General features: G+C 44.5%; 1 protein-coding gene and 1 pseudogene across 3 annotated transcripts; both read right to left on the bottom strand.

Moving 5' to 3' along the window:
* Positions 1 to 954: 954 nt before the first annotated feature.
* Positions 955 to 9,078, bottom strand: Procr (protein C receptor). Of its 3 annotated transcripts, none has more exons than XM_023714784.1 (5): positions 8,976 to 9,078; positions 5,343 to 5,506; positions 2,619 to 2,876; positions 1,803 to 2,090; positions 955 to 1,588 (listed from the first exon to the last, which is right to left on the bottom strand). In XM_023714784.1, the coding sequence occupies exons 2-5, from the start codon at positions 5,425 to 5,427 to the stop codon at positions 1,473 to 1,475; spliced, it is 747 nt and encodes a 248-aa protein (XP_023570552.1). In that variant the 5' UTR covers positions 5,428 to 5,506; positions 8,976 to 9,078; the 3' UTR covers positions 955 to 1,472. The 3 variants fall into 3 exon arrangements, with proteins under 3 accessions (XP_023570552.1, XP_023570553.1, XP_004630905.1); XM_023714785.1 differs by lacking the exon at positions 8,976 to 9,078 and adding an exon at positions 6,800 to 6,903; XM_004630848.2 differs by lacking the exon at positions 8,976 to 9,078 and having other exon boundaries at positions 5,343 to 5,711.
* A 12,274-nt stretch (positions 9,079 to 21,352) lies between these two features.
* On the bottom strand, positions 21,353 to 22,231 carry LOC111816679 (annotated as a pseudogene).
* Positions 22,232 to 24,928: the final 2,697 nt, after the last annotated feature.

Genomic DNA, 24,928 nt, shown 5'->3' with positions numbered 1-24,928 from the left:
ATTATATAGTATTCAAATAAAAAATTACAGTAAAAAACATTACTATTAGTGTCTCTTAATATACTCTCCCTCACTTCCAAAACAATTATCCCATTGCTCTTGCAATCTTTGAAAGCAGTTCTGTATGTTCTCTTTCAGCATGTCTTTACCCAGTATGATAAAAAAGTATAGTGAATATTTCTCCCAGATGCCATCAAACTGAAAAGCAGGCTCGTAAAAGCATTATGGTGTGCCTTCATCCCAACTCATGCACTAAATGTGATATTGTGTCATTTCTGGCTCTTCCCCAAAGTCAAAATGACCACAAAGGTAAGCGTTTTCAATTGATTCGGGACATTTAGGTATCCTTGAGCACACGATCAAAGACATGAAAGACTTCCCAACTGCTTCAGAAAGTGGCCAGAACGATAGGACAAGTGTGCTTGAAGTGAAGGGGCACAGTTTAAGGGGGATTAGTGGCCGTGCATCTTTTACTATAATACATTTTTTAAACATTCACTGGATTCCTTTAATCACACCTTGTAGTCAAAGGATTGAAAAATAGTGCCCAGAATTTTTTTTTTTTTTTTTTGTTTTTGTTTTTGTTTTGCGGAACCAGGGATTGAACTGAATAATTTTTATGAATTAGAAGTATAGCATCTCTAAAGTTAGGGTAAAAGAGAAGCCTAACTCACCAAGATGTTACAGATATCATGGAGGTAAAGGTTTGACAATTACAGGGTACTGGTGGTGAGGCAAGTGGATCACTTTGAGTTGGAGGCCAGCCTGGGCTACAAAGTGATAGCAAGGCCAGCCTAAACTACATAGTGAGGCCTTGTCTAAAAAAAAAAAAAAGAAAATAAGAATGAGTGGGAGAGCAGAAAGCATAGGCAAAGGGTGTAGACTACTTTTCCAGAAGTTTTATAAAATAAACAGTTATGCTATATGCATATGTAATAAATTTATTAACATTATTTAATTAATTAATAATGCATTGTTTCCATATTTCTTGGATTTTATCTTTACACCATCCTGCTGATTACTTCTTTCTACCACTTTTATAGCAGTGTCCTTTCTCAAATCGGACACACCTGGAAGCGCCGAATGCTGTTTACTTTGGTAATGGCAATTAATTTCATTTCCTTATGTGTTTTGTGGCTCAGGTGATTCTCTGGAGGACGGGCCATAGACACCCCTGCTCCAACTCCTTCACCTGTTTTTCACAAAGATACAGAAACGCTCACTTCCCAGAGCAATTCAGCAAAGCATGAGGGTCAATAGGTTCTTAGCAAACCAATCAATTAACAGGCCTTCCCATCTTCTCTCCCCAGTCCCTTGGTGGGCAGATTTAGGAGAAAAAAAGGAGCTGTCACTTCACACTTTCTGGGATATGGTGTCCCCATTGGAGCATCTGTTTGGCTTCATGTCAGCTGAGACCTTTCCTTGCCAGCTCTGGTCACCCCAGCCCTTTCTCAGAGCGGGCAGGAGAATCATCAACATCGCCGTCCACCTGTGTACAGGAAGATGCCCACAGCCACACCAGCGATGACGAAACTGCCCACCAGGATGCCCAGGACCAGTGAAGTGTAGGAGCGGCCTGTTTGGCTCCCTGCAGAACATGCAGAGAGTCAGCTTAGGAATCTCACCAGAGTCTGTGGTTTGAGTCAAACCCCCTGGGATTTCTGCCCCCAAAGGAGAGCCGCCAGCCTACGCCCTGCTCCCAGCTCTTGGCCCTTGTAGTTCAAGGCCTCCGGGTCCGTCCTCTTGCCTGGAGCCCGCCCTTGCCCTCCCTCCCACACAGGCCCTGCCCAAAGCCCTGGTACCTTTGAAGTTCTTCATGGCGACATGTTTCTGCACATACTGCACGCAGGTGTCCTGTAGAAATTCCCGCATTTCGTACCGAGTACGATTGTAACTGTTGAGCTGCTTCAGCGTAAAAGCGACCAGTTTGGAGGGTGCCTGGGATTCTGACACCCACCGGGCATCCTCTGGCTGGAAACTCACAAAGGAGCTCCCATTCACATCCACTTCAAAGAAGACGCGGGCCTTGGAGTCCTCGGAGTCCTCCGGAGGCAGTTCGCAGCCCACCAAGCAGCGGATGCTGAAAGGAACTGAGGAGGGGTTCGGGGTCAGAGGCTGCATGGAGAAAGGGGGTCCCCCGGGGAAGAGGACAGATGGAGGCCTGAGGAGAAGGCTTGGGGCTGAGACAAGGTGGGTGGTGGAGGGTAGATTTATTGTGTAAAGAGGTGCAAGAGGCTGTAAGAAAAAGGGGGGCTCTGAGAGAGAAGGAAGAGCTGGGGCAATGAGGTGAGGGATTGAGGGTCTCTGAGGCTGTGAGGAGAGGTGGCTGGAGGGAGAGGGTTGTGTGAAGGAACCAGGGGGCTCTAGGAAGCAAAGGAGCTGGAAAGCTGTGAGGCAAGGCATTCAGAGTTTTCAGTGAACCTTGTGTCAGAGTGGGTCAGGGACGAGGCCTCTCCTAAGAGGTCAAGACAGCTAGAAGAGGGTTGATGGGAACTTGTTTCCTAGGCCATTCGCCTTTCTGCAACTTTGAGCTTGCACCCCCTATCTCTGACACCCACCCACTGTGTGGTGCCCCACGAAGCCTGCCCCGCCCCTTGCCCTGCCAGGCCCCGACTCACAGGTCACGCTGTCCCTCTGCTCCTTGCACACCACCTGCACGAAGGTGTGGAACTGCCGCAGGTAGATTTGCAGGTCTTTCTCTTGGTGTTCCCAGCTCTCGGGCTCTTCCATGGGCTGCAGCTGGAGGATGGTGAAGTTGTTGGGCTGGCCCTCCAGCCTGTGTGTCAGATGGCCCCCCAGGGATGCGTTGCCATAATACCTTGCATGGATGGGGTCATGGTAGTAGGCCATCTGCAGCATGTGGAAGTTCAGTGGGCCTGGGGCAGAGTCAGCGCGTCAGGACAGCTGGCTTAGGAGATCCCAGAGCTCCCAGAGCCCCCAGAGCCTACCGCCCACTACAACCCTAAAAAGTGCCTTCCCACCTCCCAGCGTCCTACTGGATGCTCACAATAACCTAGGGCAGGGGCTATTCTCTTTGTTTTATCAACGAGGAAACTGAGGCCTGCAGTGGGAAGGGGCACTCTTCCCTGTTATTTTTCATTTCTTCTCCCATTTATGGTTGGTCAGTAAGTCCTGAACTACAAAATCCCAGTTACATCTCCCCTCATCTCTCTGCCAGGGCTCTGGGTCTGGCCCTGTTAGTTCTCATCTGAACTAACAGTTCTTACCTCATCCCCTACCCTAATATCTCAGTTTCTCTCTTCCGATTGGACCACCACCTGAAACACGGATAAAATCTGGTTCCTCTGTTAAAGTCCTCCAGTGACATACTATTCCCCAACACAGTAAAAAATAATAGCTAAGGATTGGGATGTAGTTCAGTGGCACAGCATCCGCCTGGCGAGAGTGAGGTCCTGCGCTCTATTCCCAGTGCCAAAATAATGATGATAATAACAATAGCTACTACCCACTAAGTGCTTATTATGACCAGTATACTATGCTGTGACACATTATTATCCTATTAGTGCCGCCCCCCGTGGCTTGATGCAGTACCTACTATGATTAACCCCATGCTGCATGAGACACTGAGGCTGAGATCGGACAGCAGAGCCAAGGCTTGGGTGCAGGTAGATGAGTCCAGTGCCCCTAACCAGCCTGCAGAACTGCCTCCCTCGTGGCCGATCCACCTGACCACAGGATCGAGCCCAGAGGCTTTATCCTGGCATTCATGGCTGCTAGTGACCTGGGCCCAGCTGCATTTTCTGGCCTCTTTCCAGTGCTAAACTACTCGCGGTTCCTCGTGCCCACTTGTGCCGGACATAGGAATAGTGTGTGAGGGTTGCTGTCTCCCTGTTCTGCCTTCCAGCCTTTCTCTGCATGCCTCAAGCTCCAGCTGAGCTGCTCTCCCCTCGGACAGCTTTCCCAGTGTCTCCTCTTTGCTTTCCCAGCCATTTGCATCTGTGTGGGTGATCCCGGACCACTTCGCCTCAGCATGTGCTTTGTGAGATTCTGAGTGCCTAACTCTAAATACACTAAAGCAACACACAGGCTACACTGGACTCTTCCAGGCTCTGGGGCCAGGTCCGACACCCTCTGCCTCCGCACCCATAAAGGGCTAGCACAACAGTGGGACCCTAGATGATTTTTGAGTGATGTCAATTTGTGCATGAGTGTGTGTGTGTGTGTGTGTGTGCGTCTCTCTGTGTTGCATTTGAGAAACTGTGCTCTCTCTCTCCGCAGATGTGAGTAAATATATCTGAGAGGAGACCTTAGACATTTAGATGTGGTCCATAACTGCTCTATGACTCAGTTTCCTCCTCTGTAAAATGGGTATAATAACACTACACACATTGTAGGGTACTGTGGGGGCTAAATGAGTTATTGCATATGTTAAGTACAGTAAACACTCACCGAATACTGGTTATTATTTGCTCCTCTGAGGAGGAAATGAAAGCTACAGAGTTCGTGGAAGAGGGGAGTGAAGCCACCATGCAATTATAGTCCAGGGCATTAGCTCCCCTGTTCTGCCTCTGTGGGGTCACTTCAGGCACCCTGGTCCCCTCTGAGTTCCCCTGCTGGTCACAGCTTACCACCCCAGTTCTACCTCACCTGCTGCACCTGTTCATCCTCTGTCTGCCCTCACTTCTACCTTTCTGGTCCCAGCCCCCAGCCTTTCCTAAGTCTTCCGTCCCTTCTCAGTGCCCAGCTGGAGTTCATGCCACTCAGGGCAGTCCAATTTGCCACCCTCCAACATAGCTGTGTATGTTAACCTATTTAAAATGACGTACACAGAAAAACATTTGTATTTCAACGTACTCTGATCTTTGCAGTGTTAAAATGGAGTCAAGTGTTATAATAACAATAGAGTTTTCCTTTTGCTGATAATGTGCAGTTCCGGGACAGAGCGCTGCCCTGCTAGGTGCACCAAGGTCGTATTTCCCAGTTCCCTCCCGCTCTCTTTTCATCCTGAGTCTCTTGCCACCTTCCCTGGACCTACCCTGCTTCCCGCACCCCATCCTCAGCTCCCCTTCTCTAGAGCTGGTCTCTTCGCCCCTCTCTCCAATGCTGGTTCTCTCACCCCCTCTGCTGGTCCCTTTAAACATTTTTCCAGCCTGTTTCCTCCAGCGTCCGAGCAGCTCTTTCCCGATACTTTACTGAACTTCCCCTCCGTGGCTTTGGGACATAAACCAGTGCCCTGCTGCACTGCAGACAGATCCAGGCAGCTGTAGACACAGATGCCGTGCTGTTCGCTGCGCTCTGATCCTGTTCATGTATCCAGAGAGGCCGAGAGTCTACAGAACCATCCCCAGGCAGGCGGCCAGGAGACGGGGTCCCAAACTCACCCTCTGAGGCTTCCTGGCTGCAAAGGACACGGCCCGGCAGTAGCAGCAGCAGGGGCGGCAGCAAAAGCAGCAGTGTGGTCAACATCCTGGGCTGAAGTTCTTTTGATTCTTCCACCTGGGCTCTTGATTGGACAGGCTGGTGACTCTTCTGGCCGGAGGCAAAACTGCCTAGGAGAAGTGGAGGCCGAACCGAGGAGGATGGAAAGAGGCCAGGGAATGGCAGGAGGAAGAGGCTGTCAGGCTTTTAAAGTGTTATTCCTACTCTGCCTCATTTCCTACTGAGGGCCGACCTCCCTTTGCCCCGCCCAGCACTGGGCCCTCCTGCCCAGACCTGCCTTTTTCCCTCGCCCTGGGCTGCCTCTGAGGGATGAGAAATAGAGCGGAAAAGGGGGAGAAGGGCTGGAGGAGTCCCGCTGTCGCTGAGTCAGGGGGTGGGGCATCTCCTCTCCATTGAGGATACACTCTAGGGAATTAGAGATCTGCAGGTTACTGATGAGGAAACGGAGGTACAGAGAGGTGTAAGCACTTGCCCAGAGTTTATACATCACATGGTCACTGATCCAGGATTAGAGTGTAGTGGTCTAGGATCATTACATGCATTTGTCAGAATATTAAGCACATAGTGATTACACAATCAGGGAACTTTCTCTGAGAAATTGTCCCAAAATGAACAGAAAGGAGTTCGCTGTTTGTAATAGGAGAGAATGATGAACAATACATAAACCTCGGAAGAGGTCTGGTTGCACAAAGCAATATTTTTCAAACTGAGATCATAATTCATTAGTGGACAATGAAAAAAAAAAGTAACAGGTCATAGTTAATATGTTTTTAAAAATAAAATGCAACAGAATGAAACATTTTAATCCATCACTCTTAGTAAGCATTATTTCATGAAATACTTGTTCACTTCCATATGGGTGTTTTGGGTTTGTGTGCATGTTTCTATGATGGGTATCAGTAGGAAATGTAGTTCCTACTCTGAGATATAAGGAGGGAAGTGGGAAAATCATTCCCTAAAACTATGAGACTTTATAGTGGACTACTGTGCAGTGGTAAAAAGCCCCATCCTAGGGGCAGGAAGATAGCTCAGTGAAATAAGTACTTGCCTGGCAAGCGCAAGGTCCTGAGTTTGATCCCTAGTACCCCCTAAAAAAGAAACTGCTTCACCCAACCCACACTTTGTGTTCATCATATTACTTAACTTAACCTGAAGTTATACTGCTTACCTACCTGCTCTGGTCTGACTATCCCTCCAGACAGTAAGTATGTGAGGAGAGAAGCTGCCCATGGGCTTTCACAGTGTGCCTCAAATCATGCATATTACGTAGTAAGTATCAGCTGGATGAATGACTGAGATGGTTATCATAGGCCTGTGTGTCCACAAGGAAGCAGAAGAGCATCGTGCACAGTTTAGAACCATTTGTCTATTGTCAGCCACACATGAAACAACCAAATACCTTTTTGTGTATGAGAGCAAATGAGTGTGGAGGGATGGATGTCAAATACAACCCAGTCTCTCTCCAGGGAGGGGCTTGGAATTCAGAGGTTACAGGTGTGCGTTTATGCCCACGTGGAGGGAGCGAGCAATGTTGGGAAAATCCTGATCACTCTGTTTTGTGAAAAGTTTTATCATTCAGTCTGTATTACCTAAATGTTTACATTTTACATCTAGAATCTATGTCTTGTTTAAGTACAAATAAAAATTTAAGAAATATGTTACCGTAGGAAGGATTTATTGTTTTTTAATCTGTTATTTATTTATTTATCTGGTACAGAATGTCACTATGCAGCTCAGACTCTTAGTGGTGGCTGGCATGACATGCCCAAGGTTTGGAGCAAGTGCAGTATGCGGTACTGGGGATCAAACCCAGGTCCTTGCGCTTGCCAGTCAGGTGCTTAGGCTGCTGAGCTACCTCCCCAGGCCAATATGTTACCATAGAGTACTTGAAACTGGAAGAAGATGGCAGATCATGATGAGCAAATGAATTGATACGGAAGGCTCCAGGGAAATTGACAGTGCAGAAAGGAAATATACAATGATGTAATAATATTTAAAATGACTACTTCTGTTCAAGGACTACATTTACATTTTTATGCTCATATTGTCTTGTGTTAAAAAAAAACACCTGTATGTGCCTATCTTTATATTTTAGTATACATACAGCTGGCCGTAGTGGTACATGCCTGTATTCCCAGCCCTCAGGAGGCTGAGGAGGGAGGATCTCTATGAGTTTGAGGATAGCCTGGGCTACAAAGTGAGTTCAAGGCCAATCTGAACTGCAAAGGGAGACCTGCCTCAACAAAAAATCAAACAGAAAAAAAATCTCTGGAAGTATATTGACAATAGAGATTACCTCTGGGAAACAAAACAGCGTCATATGTTTTAATTTTTATTATATATATATATATATATATATATTTTTTTTTTTTTGAGACAGGGTCTCACTATGTAGTTCAGGCTGGTCTTGAACTCACTATGTAGCCCACACTGGCCTCGAACTCAAGGTGATTCTCCTGTCTCAGCTTCCTAAGTGCTGGAATTACAGGTGGAGAGCTACCATGCTCAATGTAGAATTCAATACTGATGGCAGGATTTTAACTTAGTTTTTTCTGGAAAGAGAGTTGTTATGGTAAAATTCAGGGAAAAAAGAGACAAAAACTCTGGATATATATCAGGCTTCATTCTCTACACTGAATATTTTTAATATTCTTGGTTATTTCTTGGTTATTACAAGCTAGTTCAGCAATAGCACCAGCCAGTGTGGTGGTACATGCCTATGATCCTAGCACTCTCGAGGCTGAAGCAGGAGGATTACCTTGAGTATGAGGCCAGCCTGGGCTACATAGTGAGTTCAAGTTCAACCGGAACTATGTAGCAAGACTTTGGTTTTAAAATTAAAAAAAAATCAAAGTGTTTAGTGGTAGAGGGGTTGTTAGTTAAGTAGTTTGTTGATCCAGGGTCTTGCTATATAGTTCAGACTGGCCTTGAATTCATTAGGTAGCCCAGGGTGGCCTTGAACTAGCAGAGATCCTCCTGACTCAGCCTCCTGCATGCTGGGACTGCAGGCCTGCACCACCACATCTGGCACCACATTTTTTTCTCTTTGAAACTCACCAAAATGATCCAATGGGAAGAAGCAGGGCCCTTCTTTTCCTGAATCAGGACTCAAGAAGAATGCAATGATTTAAATCATGATCATTTACATTGTTTTGACTTTTATAAAAATTATTATGAAATATTTCATATTTGAAGTATTATTATTTCATGCCTGAAGAATTATATTACAGACACACCTATTCCCACCACCCAGCATAAGGAATAAAATATTGTGCAATGTGCTTGATGCCCTCGTGGATGCCTCTCCAGCCTCGTTTCTTCTCCCTGCCATAGCTCCTGAGTTAATTTGCCGAGTGAGAATTTACTGTTTTCCACTTCCCTGAATTTCTCTCTGCTTACACTACAGAAGCATGTATTTCTAAACAATATGCAGTAATGTTTTCTACTTTATTTAAATGGTATTAAAATGCATGCATTCCTCTGCAACTTATTTTCTTCACTTTATCCTAGTAACACGATCCATCCATGGTTCTATGTAAATATTTCATCTTAGGAATCATTAGCAATTTACTTACCAACCTCTTGTTGGACATGCAGCCCTTTTTTTTTTCTCTTCATTTCTCACTTATTATGAACTCTACTGGTGTGAACAGTGTCATACAGTTTCTTGGGGGAGAGCTTTTCGTAGCTGCAAACTGGGAGTGGACTTGGTGAGTCACAGGACACAGGCAGCTTCGATTTCAGCAGACCCTGCCAGAGAGTCTCAAGAAGGGGTTGTGCCAACTCACATTCCCAGCTGTGTATGAGGGTTCCCTTGGTTCATGTCCTTGCCAGCCCGGGGCAGTCAGATGGATGGATGTACACTAGCACTTCATTGTGGTTTTACTTTGCATTTCTCTGACTCCTAATAAGCTTATGCATCTTTGTGTTTTGCTTTTTTTTTTTTTTTAATCTCCTGAAGGCATAAAGAGTGTTTCAGGATGAAGATTTTGGAGTAGAGCTCTGTGAGTCTAGTCTGAGCAGGGAGGGCCTGGACCAGTGGGGTTAAAGTGGATCCACAGTTTCCACAGCACTAATGACATAGATGACACAGTGGCTACCAAGCTCAGCTCATCATGGATAGTGAAATAACAGAAATTGTTTTTATTGGTGATAGTTACTGTAGGCCATGAACAACATTTAGTGTTTTACATAAATATCTGACTTTGTCCTATCCTGGCCCTATGACATGGGATTCATTGGCATCACCATTTGACTAACTGAGGCTCAGAGAGTTTAAATGACTTACCTTTCTTTTTTTAATTATTTATTTGTGTGTGTGTGTGTGTGTGTGTGTGTGTGTGTGTGGCCAGCTCAGCCCACCAGGGGGCGGGGCTGGCTGGCATGTGGTGCTGGGGGATTGAACCGCGGTCCCTGTGCTTGGCTTAGCTTAGCTTGTTCTAAGTAGGTGCTTTAGACCACTGAGCCATCTCACCAGCCCATGACTTACCTTTCTAAAAGTCATACAGCAATAGTTATCATTTGAAGCTCTGTCAAAGTTTGTGAGTTTGCCAAAGTTTGTGAGTTTGATTGCAGATAGTATGTCAGAATTGTATTTGAAGCGAGGCAGGGTGGCACTTGTCATCTTAACATTTAGGAGGCTGAGACAAGACTATCTCTGCAAGTGTGAGGCCAGCTTGGACTACACAGTGAGTTCAAGGTCATAGTGAGTTTAGGCTACATTGTGAGAACCTGTCTCAAAAAAAGTAGACAAATTTTTATTTGATCTTTCTCCATCAATACATGTTTAAGTACTTATCTCCAATTCACTGTGTACATTGTAAAACATGCCCAAAGATCATACTGTGTTAGGCCTGTAATCATTTCTCAGGCAGGCCAACCTCATTGTCCCCGTGTTATAGGTAGGATAATTAAAGCTCAGAAAAATCTAAGTCATGGCCCAAGGCGATACACCTTGGGAAGAGCAGAACAGGGATTTGAACTTGAAGATGCTGAGGGAATGGAGTTAGGTACAGGGACAGGGGAAACTATTTGGGATGGAAAAGCTGGTGAATGTGGACAACTTGAGAAGTTTTCAATTCTAAAGCGTGGATTGGAGATGGGAAGGCAAGGGAAATGCTGAGATTGGAGCCAGGGTCCACATTGCATCTGGTCAGGGCAGCAGAGGGGCAGAAAGCCACAGAACAGAGTGGGCACCAGGCCAGCCACTGGGGTTTGACTGAGGCCTGAAGAATGAGGGTCCTCATGGGCAAAAGAAAGCAGAGGAAGCAAGTGGGAACATTTCCACTTCAGAAAGCACCTGCAGGGGAAAGATAAGGGGAACAGGAAGCTGCACTGGGCCTGAGCTCAGCATGCCCGCCAGATGAGGAGAGACCCTGTCAGGGCTATAAGAGCCTGGCTAGAGCTGCAGCTTGGCAGTGTGCCCAGCTGGACTTCAGAGGACCCACCTCGCCCTTTCCTTTTAACTCCGGAAGATGGAAGATGGACAGGACAGCCCAACTCAGGTAACCAAAGAGCGTGGCCTCTGTGGAGGTGGAGGCGCCTTCCCTGAGGACACAGAGCTGTAACAACAGCGCTTACCAAGAGCGTACAGTGTGCTTGGCACAGTATTATGCAAGCAGAGCACCAGTGCTCCACTGTCATTAGTGCCCTATGAAACTGCAGGGGGAAACAGCTACGACTCCCATCTTACAGGGGAGGGCACAGAGGCAGTGGAGTGAACTGGCCTGCTTGAAGGTGCCCTGCTGGCAGAAGGCAGAGCTGGAACTCACACCTAGGTGGGGTGTGCTCTAAAACACGCTTTCTTCATTATGAGATCCTCCTGTGTAGGGCAAAAAGATGTCCAGTCTCACTATGCCTGGACCACAGTAGGATGGAGTAGGTGGGAGGGCTCAGAAGGGAGCACTGCTTCGGAGGCAGCAAACCCAGGAGCAATGGCACACATGTGAAGTGTGCTTTCCTGAAGGGAAGACAAAGGAGTAGATAAAGGTTTTCAACCACCCTAACACACCTCAGCTTAGGGAACATGGAAAGAGGTTCCATAAGGTCAGGAGGATTCCAGCCCTTTCCTGTTCAGGTGATTGGTGAGAAACTGATATTTTTGGCATGGCTTCTACCTTTCTCTCATCTCTCCCTGTACTCCTTTAAATCCAATCCCTCTCTTTCTAATTTCCTGACCATTGAATTTACAAAGGCTATTTTTTACAGTCTTTATTGTATCTTTAGATAACCAGAACGTCCTACTCTTAAGTGGGTTCAATTTATCTTTCTGTTCCTTTACAGTAGGTGCCACTTATGCCTTCTCTAAAGGTTTTCAACCACCTTGTCCTGTCCATCTAAGAAATCCTTTCCTACGCTGTCTGACAGAGTTCCACTGTGTTCCTAGACTGGCCTTGAACTCTGGAGCACAAGCAATCACTCTAGCTCAGCCTCCAAGGCAGTGAGTGTTACTGAAAATATGTTTTAAAAATTTCAAACTAGACCCGGGCATGCTGGTGCATGCCTGTAATCCCAGTACTCAGAAGGCTGAGGCAGGAGTATCATTGTGAATTGGAGGTCAGCCTGGGCTAGACAGTGAGTTTGAGGCCAGCTTGGACTACATAGTAAAACCTTGTCTCAAACAACAAACAGAAAAAAAAAAAAATTTGGAGCTAGGCGTAGTGGTGTGTGCCTTTAATCCCAGCACTCAGGGTGTTGTGAGTTCTAGGTCAGAATGAACTACATGGTGAGAACTTGTCTCAAAAATAAACAAACAAATAAATAAATAATAATTTAAAAATCTCATATTCTGCCAGGTGTGGTGGTACATGCCTGTGATCCTGCTAGGAGGCTGAGGAGGGAGAATAGTACATTCTAGCCTAGTCTGGGCAATTTAGTAAGACCCTGTCTCAAAATTTTATTTATTTATTTATTTATTTATTTATTTATTTATTTTTGTACCAGGGATCAAACTCAGGACCTTGCGCTTGACCAGGCAGGTGCTTAAACCACTGAGCAACCTCCCTAAAAGTAGGAAATTGTGTGAGGTTTTTTTTTTTTTTTTCTTTTTCCAGAACTGGGGATTGAACTCAGGCCCTTGGGCTTGCCAACCAAGTGCTTATTCTACTAAGCCATCTCCCCAGCCCTCAAAATTTAAATAAAATAAAATATACAGTGCTGGGGATGTAGCTCAGCACAAAGACCATGGACTTGAGACAGGAGATCACCGCATGGCAAAGCTGGGAAAGTAGGTGTGACCTGTTAATGGTACTAGCCCAGGACATGCGCAGAGCTGATCCCAAACCCCTGCACATGGACTTCTTGTGAGAACTCAAGCAAGTTTCGCAAAGGATGGCATAGACCTGAAGAGGGGTGACACAGAAAGGATGACCTCTTGGGTTCCTGCCACTGTGTCCTCTCTTGCATGGTGGCCACCCTCATGCTGTGGGGTGTGCTGCTTTTCCTACTTTTATTTGACTCAAACTCACCCTGTAGAGCCTTTTTCCCCCCTGCCTCTAACAGAACTTGGCTACAGTTTGTGCTTATCTTGGCCTCTTCTTTGCTCAGGACAGAAAGAACCTAGAAATCGTCTCCAGAAGTCCCCCAGAAGGGAACTCCAATGCCCTGTAGCACAAAAACAAACACTAAAACCTAAAAACTCAGGTTTGGGGCTGGGGAGATGGCTCAGTAGAATAAGCATTTGCTTAGCAAGCGCAAGGGCCTGAGTTCAATCCCTGGTTCCAGAAAAAAAAAAAAAAAAAAAAAAAGAGCTCAGGTTTAACCTGCTTATTGGTAGCAGATGGAAATGCCAATAATTTTATTGCATTAACTTTGTGCCTTGTAACCTTAATAAATTCTTTTATTTAGTCCAATAATTATGTATAGATTCTTTTGATTTTTTTTTTTTTTTTTTTTTTTTTTTTTGTGGAACCAGGGATTGAACTCAGGCCCTTGTGCTTGCCAGGGAAGCACTTATTCCACAGAGCCATCTCCCTGGCCCCTGAATTTTTTTTATTCATAACATTAGTAGATAATATATTTCTTTGCCCTATCCTATTTCTTTTTCTTTTGAAAAAGAACTCAGGCCTTTGCTCTTGAACTCAGGCCTTTGCACTTGCCAGGTAAGTGCTTATTCCACTGAACAATCTCCCCAGGCCCTGTCAGTGTGTCCTGGGAGCGGGTTGGCAGGCAGGCCCAGGGATCAACCCCAGGGCCCCTGCATCTGCTTGCAGGCACTTTAATTCACTGAGCTATTCGGCTGGCCCTATTTTTCTTATAACCTTTAGTACAATGTTAAATAGACATATAGATATCTTATTTGATTGTGATACAGAATAATGAGAGAATATTTTGTTTTTCTGGTTTAAAAAAGAGAGTATTCAACATTTGACTTTTTAAATTTTTATTTGCTTTACTGTGTGTGTATGTGTCTTTTTAAAATTTTTTTTATTTTTTATTTTTTTCCCCTAATTTTATTGAGAAACAAATAGCAATGAGACAGTTTCAAACCAAATTGGTAGGACACTTTCAATAATTAACACATTGCATACATTCTTCCTAGTGGTTAATTGCTGTACAAGATGCGGACTTGATATCCTATTTACAAACACCATTAGAACAAATCCCTCTATTCATTAAGAGAATGTAACTATATATCTATCCTAACCACTTTGAATACACAGATACAAAATGGACATTCATCTGTACCCCCTTTTTTGGTTAAGTTCCATCATTTAAATATTATAGGTGTGTAAACTCAGCAAAATAATCTAAAAGAGTCCAGTAGTCCATAATAGTATTGGGTCTTCCGCTTGGCTGGCAATGTCAGAAATTGTTGACCTGAGTCCCCTACGGTTCAACATAACACCATGGCTTTACTTCTTATACTTCATTTTTATACTTTTCTGCTGGATGGTTAAGACCAAGGTAAAGCAGGACCTATGCAACAAGAGTTGTAGCTTTTGGGTCTGAGAAGGTCAGTGAAAGAAATCCCCTCAGGATTTATCCTGAGATCCTGTACCTCAGATTGTAGAACCTTTGTCAGTGTCAGCCATGTGGATGAGTCACGGCCATTGCTTGGCCAATGTGCTCTCTGTGAAAGCCTGAGAGAATGTTTTCTCTCCATGTGACTCTCCTTAGGCACACTCTACGTCATCGATCACTTTGCTCTTTGGCCCCATAATCTCCTTGATCAGAAAATTTGAGACACTACCGAGTTACGTGACATTACAGTACGAATTCTCATATGTCCTGAGTCTTAAGTGACTTTGGAAGGCTAGGGCCAAAATGTTGGCTTTCCTTGTAGCCCTCCTTTTTCTCTAATTTTGGTCTGCAAACTTAGGTTGTTAACCATCCAGAAGACAAGCTTATTGTTGTTACCATACAACCTAGGCTGTTAAGCTTAACCTCAGTATCTGTCTGCATATCAAACATCTTAGGCATAACATGGAACAGCTATTTTTTGTCAAGTATTGATAGGTTGAACTTTAAGTCCGTATAGAATATGATGAAAAAACATTTAAAATTAGAATATATTTTAAAAATAGGCGTAAAGAATTATATACTTCTTATATTTACACATAAGTCCAAAAATCTAACCATATGCAACTTGGAAGCAGGGCGGTCCCACAATATTCCTTTTCTTATCTCTTGCCTTCATGTGCATCTTTTTGAAACAGTCTCACTATGCAGTTCAGGCTAACCTTGAGCTCACTTTGTAGCCCAAGCTGGTCTCGAAGGATCACCGTGAATTCAAAACCAGTCTGACTACATAGTGAATTTAAGAACAGGCTATACTACACAGTCACTTGAAGGCCAGCCTGATCTACATGGGGGTCAAGGGGCTGTCTCAAAAAACAAATAAATGTTTTTTTTTAATTTTTTTTTTTAACATTTATTTATTGTGTGTGTGTGTGTGTGTGTGTGGCCAGCTCAGCCCACCAGGGGGCGCGGCTGGCTGGCATGTGGTGCTGGGGGATTGAACCGCGGTCCCTGAGCTTTGCCAAGCTTGTTCCAAGTAGGTGCTTTAGACCACTGAGCCATCTCTCCAGCCCCCAAATAAATATTTTCAGGTTTTCAAATCCTCTTTTATTACCTAAGGAGATGATTATAGTGTTTTTCTATCTTTCAGGTAATACTATAACAAATGCATTAAACTTCTCGTAGTCAATTTATCTTTCATTCCTAAAACAGCATAACTTTTTCATGAGGTACTATACTACCCTTTAATACATATTTTCTTTATTCCACATAACTCCTAGGATTCTTTAGTCTTCTCCAACTCCACTGCAGTCCTTCAAAGCATGCTTGCCTTTTTCTGAGAGATTTAGGGCCCGTGCACTGGCCTCTCTGAGCCTTGCTGTAAGAATGAAATGAGCGGACATGAGGAAGTTGCTTAGCATGCCTCTGGACCCTGTTGTTTTTGTTAGTTTAGTCCACAGCAGTGGCCACTGCACCGCTCTTCTCCTCCTCCTTCTTCTCTTTCTCCTCTTTGTCCTTCCTCTTCTTCCTCCTCCTCCTCTTCCTTCTTTCCTATTTTGAGGGTCTTGCTAGGCAGCTCAGGCGGGCCTGGGACTCCCAAGTCCTGGGATTACAAGTGTGTGCCACCATACCTGGGTACACTCTGCTTCTACCAATCTGAAGGACTCAAAAGTTATTTAAGGGCTTTTGGTTAAGGTTATTTAAAAGCATAAGCTATTTAAGAACTTCACCTCTCTTTTTTCTATTTTGTCTAAAGCTTTTCACACGCTGGCTCATTTTTCAATTTAGTGGACATTTTACTGAGCATTTGCTAAGCACCCATCACTGAAGCAGACAAGATCCTCCCCCAGGGAGCAGTCAGTCCAGTGGTGGGAGAAAGGCAAATAAGCGCACAACGATGATGCAGTGTGATAAGTATTAAGCTGGAGGGCAAAGGAGTGCGGGACAGGGCTGAGGGCTACAGGAGAATCTGGAGAGATGGGAGTTCTCTGACTTAGCCTAGGGTTAGAGAATGCTTCTCAGAGGAGGTGATGCTGAAGCTAAGTCCTGTGGGACAAGTAGGGGATGAGAGTGGTGGTGACGGAAAGTTGTTTCGGTTGGATGGAGAAGATGGTGCAGAAGAATACAAGAGGGGTGCGGTAAGAATACAGCATGACCTAGAAGTGCTTACATTTGTCCAAACAGACTAGGTGGTGGGGAGGGAAAAGTAATATGGAGAGGTAAGGTGAGCAGAGCCAGACGAGGAACTTCTCATCCTACACTGAGGAAGCAAGCCTTTATTTATTTATTTATTTATTTATTTATTTATTTATTTCCTGTAATCCTGGGGTCAGATGAAGGTCTCTGGCACGCTGGGCAAATGTTTTACGACCAAGTTAGCATCCTCAGGAGTGGTGGTTAGGGCAGAGTGGCAATTCGATTGGCTTTGGGATCCACCCAGAGAGGGTTGGTGGAATCCATCCCTGGGCATGCCTGGGTGGGTCATGGAGGCGTGGCCCTGGGGTCTGTATGTGGCCCCTTACCTCCTCCTCTTTGGCACTGTTTCCTTGCTCTGCTTCTGGGCCCCCATGAACTAAGCAGTTTTGTTCTGCCAGGTGCCTTTCTGCCATGATGTTTCTGCCCCAGAGCCAAGGTAGGATGGACTTAATCCCCTGAAGCCATGAGCCAAATTAAATTTCTACTTTAAGTTTTGGGTGTCAAGTATTGAGTCTCACCAAAGAGAAGCTGAAACATGAGCCCTAGGATCTGAACTCAAGACCTTTGCACTCAACTGCATCCCAAGCCTTTTTTTATTTTGCAACATAGCCTTACTAAATTGCTAAGTTGGTTGAGCTGGGTTTGAAGTTACCATCCTCCTGTCTCAGCCTCTCAGACTGCTGGAATTTCAGGTATGCACCAGCACACATGGGTGGGGATTTATCTTGAACTGATTCCTGCCTGCATATTTGGCCCCATGAATTCCTCTTTATTCAGGTACTACCTATTCCAGGAAATCTTTCCTGAACTCATGCCTGTAAGTCTGGGTCAGACATTCCCCCAGTCCCTCTACAGCCCTCTATAGAGGGCTTCTCCCAAAACAGCCCATCCCTCTTCACATTTATTTATGCATCTTCCACATCAAAGCTCTAAGAAGGAAGACGGTAATCTGAACTCTTCTGTCATGACACTTTAGCAGAGTACCTGACACATGGTAAGTCTTCAAGAGATGTGATTTTTTTTCAAAGGGGGGGGGGGTCTCACTATGTAGTCCAGGCTGGCCTTGAACTCCCTTATGTAGCCCAGGCCGGCCTCTAGCTCATAGCCATCCTTCTGCCTCAGACTCCTAACAAGACATATTTTGGATCAAAGGATTTCTATGGAAGGAGGAAAACAATGAATACAAAAGCTCTTGGCACACAGTTGGCACGAAGAAAATTCTTAGTTGTTAATGTTGTTTTGAGCCTCTGCATTCTCATCTGACAAATGAAGATACAGCTATCTCAAAGGGATATCCTGGGTCTGCACATTACTTAAACCAAGGTCTCATACTTTGTGTCAAGGATAACTCTCAGCATGTTCAAAACATTTTTAAAACCAGGCGTGATGGTGCACACCTGTAATCCCAACACTTGGGAGGCTAAGGCAGGATTGTTGAGAGTTCAAGACCTGCCTAGGTTACAAAGTGAGTTCAAGGCCAGCATGAACTGCGTAGTGAGACCTTGTTTCAAGAAGACAAAACAATTAATTAATTAATTAATTGAAATAAAGACATTTTTCTCATACAAATAAACTGTATGGGTCAAGGTTTCAATGAACTCAGTGATGGGACTAGAAGGGTAGCAAAAGAGAATATAGGGGCTGGGGAGATGGCTCAGTGGAATAAGCGCTTCCCTGGCAAGCGCAAGGGCCTGAGTTCAATCCCTGGTTCCGCCAAAAAAAAAAAAAAAAAAAAAAAAAGAGAGAGAGAATATAAAAACTGGAGTGCTTATAGTCATGTCAAATAAGACTTTTGAAGCAAGATTGCTAAATTACATACAAGATGAGTTAATATTTTTTTCAGTAATCCTGTTATACAAGGTTCTCACATCATAATTTTTGGGATTCTCTACTACAGAAAGGGAAATTGCTACACTTCATTAGTTTACAGAATTGTGTAATCTCCAAGCCTCCACCAGTTATGTAAAGGATGTTGCATTTCTCTTCAGAGACAGATGACTTGTAAGTAGACTTGCTAGTCAGTGATTTATCATGACACAACACACATTTATCATGAAACATCACACAACCATCTTTTTACTTGAGTCATATGTTTTGGACCATTTTCTTATTAACGGGCAGTTTAGTAGACACTAACATGATTATAATGTTCTCATTGTGGGGGGAGATGGCAGAGCAATAAGCTGTGATAAATGAGCCTCCCCAGGGTTCAGAGCTCAGACCCTGGAAAATAACAACTTGGGGAAGAAAAGAAGGAGGGAGGTGGGTCCTTAGGACCCAGAATGGATTTGAAGTGAAAATTAGAGCCTGCAGAGAAATTGAAGAGTCAGAGCGCAGTTCAGAAAACGGAAGGGACAATCTGTACTTTCTCTCTGGCTTCTGGCTCATGAGAAGAGAAAGAAATGTCGAATCTACAGAGACACAGTGAAAGCAGGCAACCCCAGCGGCCTTCAGGGAGAAATGTACCAGTGGAATGGAGCAGCGGACTACAACAGAGCTGAGCACTACAACGGCTGGTGAATGGCTCCAGTAGACATCTGCCGTGGCCCTGGAGAGGGCGCCTGGCTGGATGCCAATTCAGGGAGGGGCAAACTGAACCTGGGACTCCGAGCAGTAGAGGGCTGACTTCATCTCAGCGTTTCCAATGTTAAAACTCACACAGTGACTGGCTGAGGAACATTCATGGAAGACATCCTTGGTCAGGGAGCCATGGTCAGACTGGCAGGAGACACCCAGAGTGTTAAAAGCTGTTATGGCTGTGTGTAGACATCCTCCAGAGCCTTAGGTGCTCTCAGGTCGGGCTTTTGCAGACAGAGGTGGCTGGATCTAGGGTGTGTGACCTGGGGTTGATTCACAGTGCAATGTAGGCTCAAGGGCGCTAGGATTAAGGGTGTGAGTGCTACCCGTTTTAAGTAGCCTGGATAAAATACAAGGGACAGAATGATGCTGTTAAAGTCCCTCCCTTGTTGCTTTGCTACCTTTTGGCTGCCATGAATGTGTCTCTCCTTGCGAGGCTTGTCTGTGGTGCCTTGGGGCTGGCCGATTATGTACTGAAACCTCTGCAAATTTGTGAGCCAAACAAACCTTTTCCCTTTTCCCTTTGGGCACTGCATATTTTATCTCAGTGATGAGAAGCAACTAAGACATGAGCTACAATATTCAAGCCCCATCCCCGTAATCAGAGGCCAGGCTCAGCTTGAACTTCTGTGAATTTAAAAGTCCCAAACTGCCCTAATCCTCCTGCCAGTGTGCCAGGATTACCCAGCACAGATCTGGACTTGTTGCCTGCTCCCTAATCTACGAGGGAGAGCAGTGTCAGGCCTGAAATTGTACCTTATCTTAGCCAGAAGGCCTGGGAGCAATTCTGCCTTAATTTGGATATGCTTACAAAACTGTAGATACCACCACAGGCTTGAAATCACAGAGAAAAATCTCTTTTTTTTCTTTGCTATTATTATTATTATTATTATTATTATTATTACAACTACTACTACTAGTAGTAGTAGTACCAAGAATTGAACTCAGGACCTTGTACTTACCAACAGATACTCTTCTAGTCTTCAAAAAAATTTTAAAATTTGGTTTATTTTTCTTGATCACTTGTTTCTTTTTTGTCTGAGCATGAATATTTCTTTTAGTTTTGCTTTGTTCTTATCTTTTTTGTTTACCCTCTCCTTTCTTCTTCAGTTCCCTGAGGCTTGTCCTTTGTCCTTCAGCCTTGCTTCCAATTCCCTTCTTTTCTTCTATTTCTCCGTTATTTTTTCTTTTTCTCCCTTTTCAATTTTGTCCCCTTAGGTTAAAATTGCTCTATTGAGTAAATATTTACTGTATATAATGTTCTGATTTCAGTCATAGTCCCTTTTAATAGTTGTCTGTGGATATTGCCATGAAAGGCAAAAAGTTGTTCTTATGCCCATTTCCTCATTAAGTAAAATAGACCACAACTGTGGGATCGAAACACAGAGGGAAAAAAGTTCCAAGGCTGGAGCTGAGTGACTCTTGACATCTACTAGTATATGAAAGGAGCAGCACAGCGTCCCCTTGCCCAGCCAGTTGCATCGCACTGCTTCCAGTCCACTGAGCCCTCAGTTTCCCCCAATTCAACATCCAATAAGTGTACCCAGGTCAACGCTGGATGCAGCTTTCTGGGTCCTTTACTTTGCTATACATGTACTCTACACTCAATGTGATTAATTATAAAAAATAATGTCTGCAAGAAACCTCCATATCAAAATACCAGATTCCCTATTAACAAGAAAAAGGGATCAAGTTTAACAGGCTAAAACAGAAGACAAGGAGTCTGTCAAAACTTGTATAGATGGTAGCTGGGCATGGTGGTGCACACCTGTAATCGCAGCACTGGGGAGGCTGAGGCAGAAGGATCGTTGCTAGTTCAAAACCAGCCTGGGCTACAAAGTGTGCACAAGTACAGCCTGAACTACAATATTAAGACCCTGTCTCAAAAAGAGGATCTTTTTTTCTCAAAAGACAAAAAAAAAAGTGCTTCCCTGGCAAAAGCAAAGGACTGAGTTCAATCCCCGGTTCCGCAAAAAAAAAAAAAAGGAAAGAAAAAGAAAAGAAACAAAAAGAAAAGGAAAACACTTATCTAGATGGCACAAAACAGCTCTGACCTCACACCCCTGGTGCTGAGGGAGTCGCCAGCCAAAACCCCTGTGTAGGAACTATAAATATCTAGAGTCAAGTGGGAAACAAGAATGTTTCTTTCCCTATTTGTTTGTTCTCTCTCTCTCTCTCTCTCTCTCTCTCTCTCTCTCTCTCTCTTTCTCTCCATTGTTAGCTACAGAGACATGAACTTTTTCCTTTTGGTTTTCTTAGTGTCTCTTTCCTCACTTTATTCTTGAACGGCTGAATGCTGAATCATCTGACTGGAAAGTGTGACTTTTTGCCCCTAAAAATAAGGCAGATTTTCGGAGGGACTTTTTTCCTCACACTTCAGTAGTTGCTTCCTTTTTTTGGTACTAGAAGCACAGATTTCTTTGCAAACTCGCTTGAGGAATGTGGTGTTACACCTGTAGATCCCTTTCTTGCTTTTCTTCTGTCTTTTTTTGTGTGACGTTTTTATCTGCTTCTTTTTGTGGGACTTCTTTGACTTCTCTTGTCTGCAGAATTTATGGGTAGGTAATTTTCTCAGGGGAGATGCTTTCTTCCCATTGGTAATACCTCGCTGACCACTATCTGTTTCATACTTTTCAGGGTAGACCCACTTACCACCACTGTGATCCCATCTCTTTGACATGTTAGCTTACGATCATATAACTTCTTGTTCTAGGATTTAGCATTAAGAAAAGTCATCTTCCTGAGGCCCAGAAATGTCACTCCTTCACCTCCAGTATTTTCTCTGATGTTCACCATCAAAAACATCACTACAGGGGCTGGGGAGATGGCTCAGTAGAATAAACGCTTGCCTGGCAAGCTCAAGGGCCTGAGTTCAATCCCCTGTTCCGCAAAAAAAAAAGAAAAGAAAAAAAAAATCACTACACATCAAACTGAACTGCTAGGTAACGTTTTCCTTTTGGTTTCCTGGTAAGTATCCTCCCTGAGTTTTTCCATTTCTCTTATTTTCCACATATCTGATCTTCCTATATCTTAATGTGAGCATCTGTGTCTGGAGGACGTTCCTCAGGAGGACTTTCCCAGGCGGCCCCAGGACAGGCATCAGTCCTCCATCCCTGCACTGCAGCCCCGCGTGGTCAGTTGATTTTTCCTGTATGCCAATATCTGGATTTTCTGCAGGTCATCGATAATATTACAACTCAGTACCAAAGAACTGGATGCTAGGCTAACCAGGCTGCAACCTTTAATCCTTAATAAACAGAAGAGACAGGGTTCTGGGTCAGATTCAAAGACCAAAAGCCAGCTATGCCTAGAAGTCATCTCTGAAAAATCATTTCTCAAAGAGGTCTTGATACTAGCAATAAATTTATCTACCTACTATGAGCAATTTACAAGCCTCGAGGCAGAAAACAAGTAAACAGCAACCACAGAAATGAGAAAACAGAGGAGCAAGATGCAATCCAACTCCCCAACTCGCCTAAGGCAAATCCAAGGGGCAATGAGATGGAAGAAACCAACAGTTACCCAGCTGGACTTTCTGAAATGGTAAAAACAAAACAAAAAAAACCACACACACACACACACACAAACATGAATATTGTAAGGCTCTCAATAAACTTCTGTTCTCTACACTTTTTTTTTTTTTTTTTGCCTCCTGACCTGGCACAATTGACTAGCAGCAGAATTTGGGAGCCACAGGGCAGAGAGGCTGAGGTAAGAACTCTGTAGGACACCAGTCTCTTCCTTCCTCAGCCTGGAACTGAGTAGGGCTAGTTCCGTATCATCAACCAGGCAGAGAAAGTGTCTACTTTGGACAGCACCAAAGAAAGAAGCCTCTCATCCTCACTTCCTCCTCAACAAGGACATACTGTCTTTGAAAGGAATGGTATTTCCAAAAAAAAAAAGCAGTCCACAGCACGGAAAGCCCCACAATTGTATCACTTTCCATTTATTTTTCCTTTTTTTAATTTTAAAAATAATACAGTAAAGCTGGACATGGCGCATGCCTGTAATCCCAGCACTTGGGAAGCTGAGGCAGGAGGATCATTGTAAGTTCAAAGCCAATCTGTGGGCTGGTGAGATGGCTCAGTGGTCTAAAGCACCTACTTAGAACAAGCTTAACAAAGCAGAGGGACTGCAGTTCAATCCCCCCCCACCACATGCCAGCCAGCCCCGCCCCCTGGTGGGCTAAGCTGGCCACACACACATACACACACACAAGCAAATAAATAAATAAATTTTTAAAAAAAGCCAACCTGTATTACAAAGCCCAGCCTAAACTGCATAATAACAGCCTATCTCAAGACCAATACATAAATAAATAAAAATAAAAGGAATATGGCACAGTGCACATAATAGAATATATCATTTTGATAATTTTTAAACACACAATTCAGTGGCAGATTTAGTGACAGGTCTGAGTTCACAGGAAATACAAGCATTATAAAAACATGGCCTGGGAGTTATTGATTTAAGTATTTGGACATGCTGGGCACAGGGGAGATGCAAACATTTCAACAAGGCAACAGATGGAGAATTTCCCAGGCACACACTAATTATTTCTTGGTAGTCTGAAAGTATGTAATGTGCAGGCTCTGCTCTGGGAGTCCACAGAAGTTACTGCAGTCAATTGACCTTTACAGGCTAGAAAGGGGATTCCCAGATATTCCCCTGATAAAAGGCAAGTGTATTGGGACAAAAGGAATCTGGCTTCTGACCTCAAGGAATTGAATTTTTTCTTCTGTCTTTCCAGCAAAAAAAATAAGGGAATGTGGATCCTGGAATCACATCAAACTACAGCTAGAGTATGCTGTAGAAGTTGGCCAGGTTGCCCTTTTTAATTCTGTACTGATATTTTTATTAATATATTTGACATTATTTTCATTAATGAGATAGAGAATGTCTGGATCCAAATCTTGACTTCAGGTGGGGTGCGGTGGTGCGTGCCTGCAATCCCAGCACTCAGGAGGATCACCAGGAGTTGGAGACCAGCCTGAGCTACATAGTAAGTCGTTGCCAGCCAAGGCTACATAGCAAGACTCAGTTAAAAAAACAAAACAAAACAACAACAAAAAACCTTTAGTCTTTACTGAATGTGAGATGTTGTTTCTACTTCCCTCCTCAGCTTTTAAAATCTGTTTTAGTTTCTTAAATCTGTAAAATAAGATTCCCTCAAAGAGCTGTGGTGAGGATTAATAGCGTTGATGCCTGTGAGGCCCTCATGTTATCATCGAGTGGCCTATTTCTAAGTGGCTCACTAATTATACATTAGTTGGTTTGGCTTGTCTGTCCTTCTCGATTTTGATTCCAGGTTCTTCTTCTCTCAAACAAAATGAGCAAAAAGCTGTGGCAAGGATTATTTGAAAACGTAAAAGAAAAGAGTGAGGGAGGAACCGGCTCAGCAGAGCCAGCGCCTGCGGCTGAGTAAGAGGACGAAGCAAGAGGCACGCGCACCCTGGAGGACGCAGAGCGGGTGAGGAGCGGCCTTCAGCAAGATCTCGGCCTCTGGGTCCTAAGCTAGCCGGGTTGTGAGGAGTCCCACGAGAATTTCTCCACACAAGTCCTGAGGGGGTGTGCTGGGCTCCCACACTTCAGGCTGTCGTCCAGCGTAGGCTGCTCTACTGAAAACCTCCTGGAGGGCCAGCGAGACAGCTCAGCGGTCTGCAGAGCCTGCTGAGGCAGGGGCGCAGGGCGCAGGGCGCAGGGCGCAGGGCGCAGGGCGCAGGAGGTTAGGTGCCCGGCACCACATGCTGCGCCAGCCCCACGCCCAGGGCGGGCTGAGCTGGCCACAAAAAAGAAA

This window comes from Octodon degus, unplaced genomic scaffold (genome assembly GCF_000260255.1).
Source record: "Octodon degus isolate 3935 unplaced genomic scaffold, OctDeg1.0 scaffold00037, whole genome shotgun sequence".
NCBI classification, from domain to species: Eukaryota; Metazoa; Chordata; class Mammalia; order Rodentia; family Octodontidae; genus Octodon; species Octodon degus.
This window is presented reverse-complemented; position numbering and strand designations above follow the sequence as displayed.

Excerpts from the sequence above, each read along its gene's own strand:
- Procr (XM_023714784.1), bottom strand. The coding sequence starts at position 5,427 with ATGTTGACCACACTGCTGCTTTTGCTGCCGCCCCTGCTGCTGCTACTG. Across the intron at positions 2,877-5,342 it reads CAGCCAGGAAGCCTCAGAGG|GCCCACTGAACTTCCACATG; the intron begins GTGAGTTTGGGA and ends ACTCTGCCCCAG. Across the intron at positions 2,091-2,618 it reads GCAGAGGGACAGCGTGACCT|TTCCTTTCAGCATCCGCTGC; the intron begins GTGAGTCGGGGC and ends ACCCCTCCTCAG.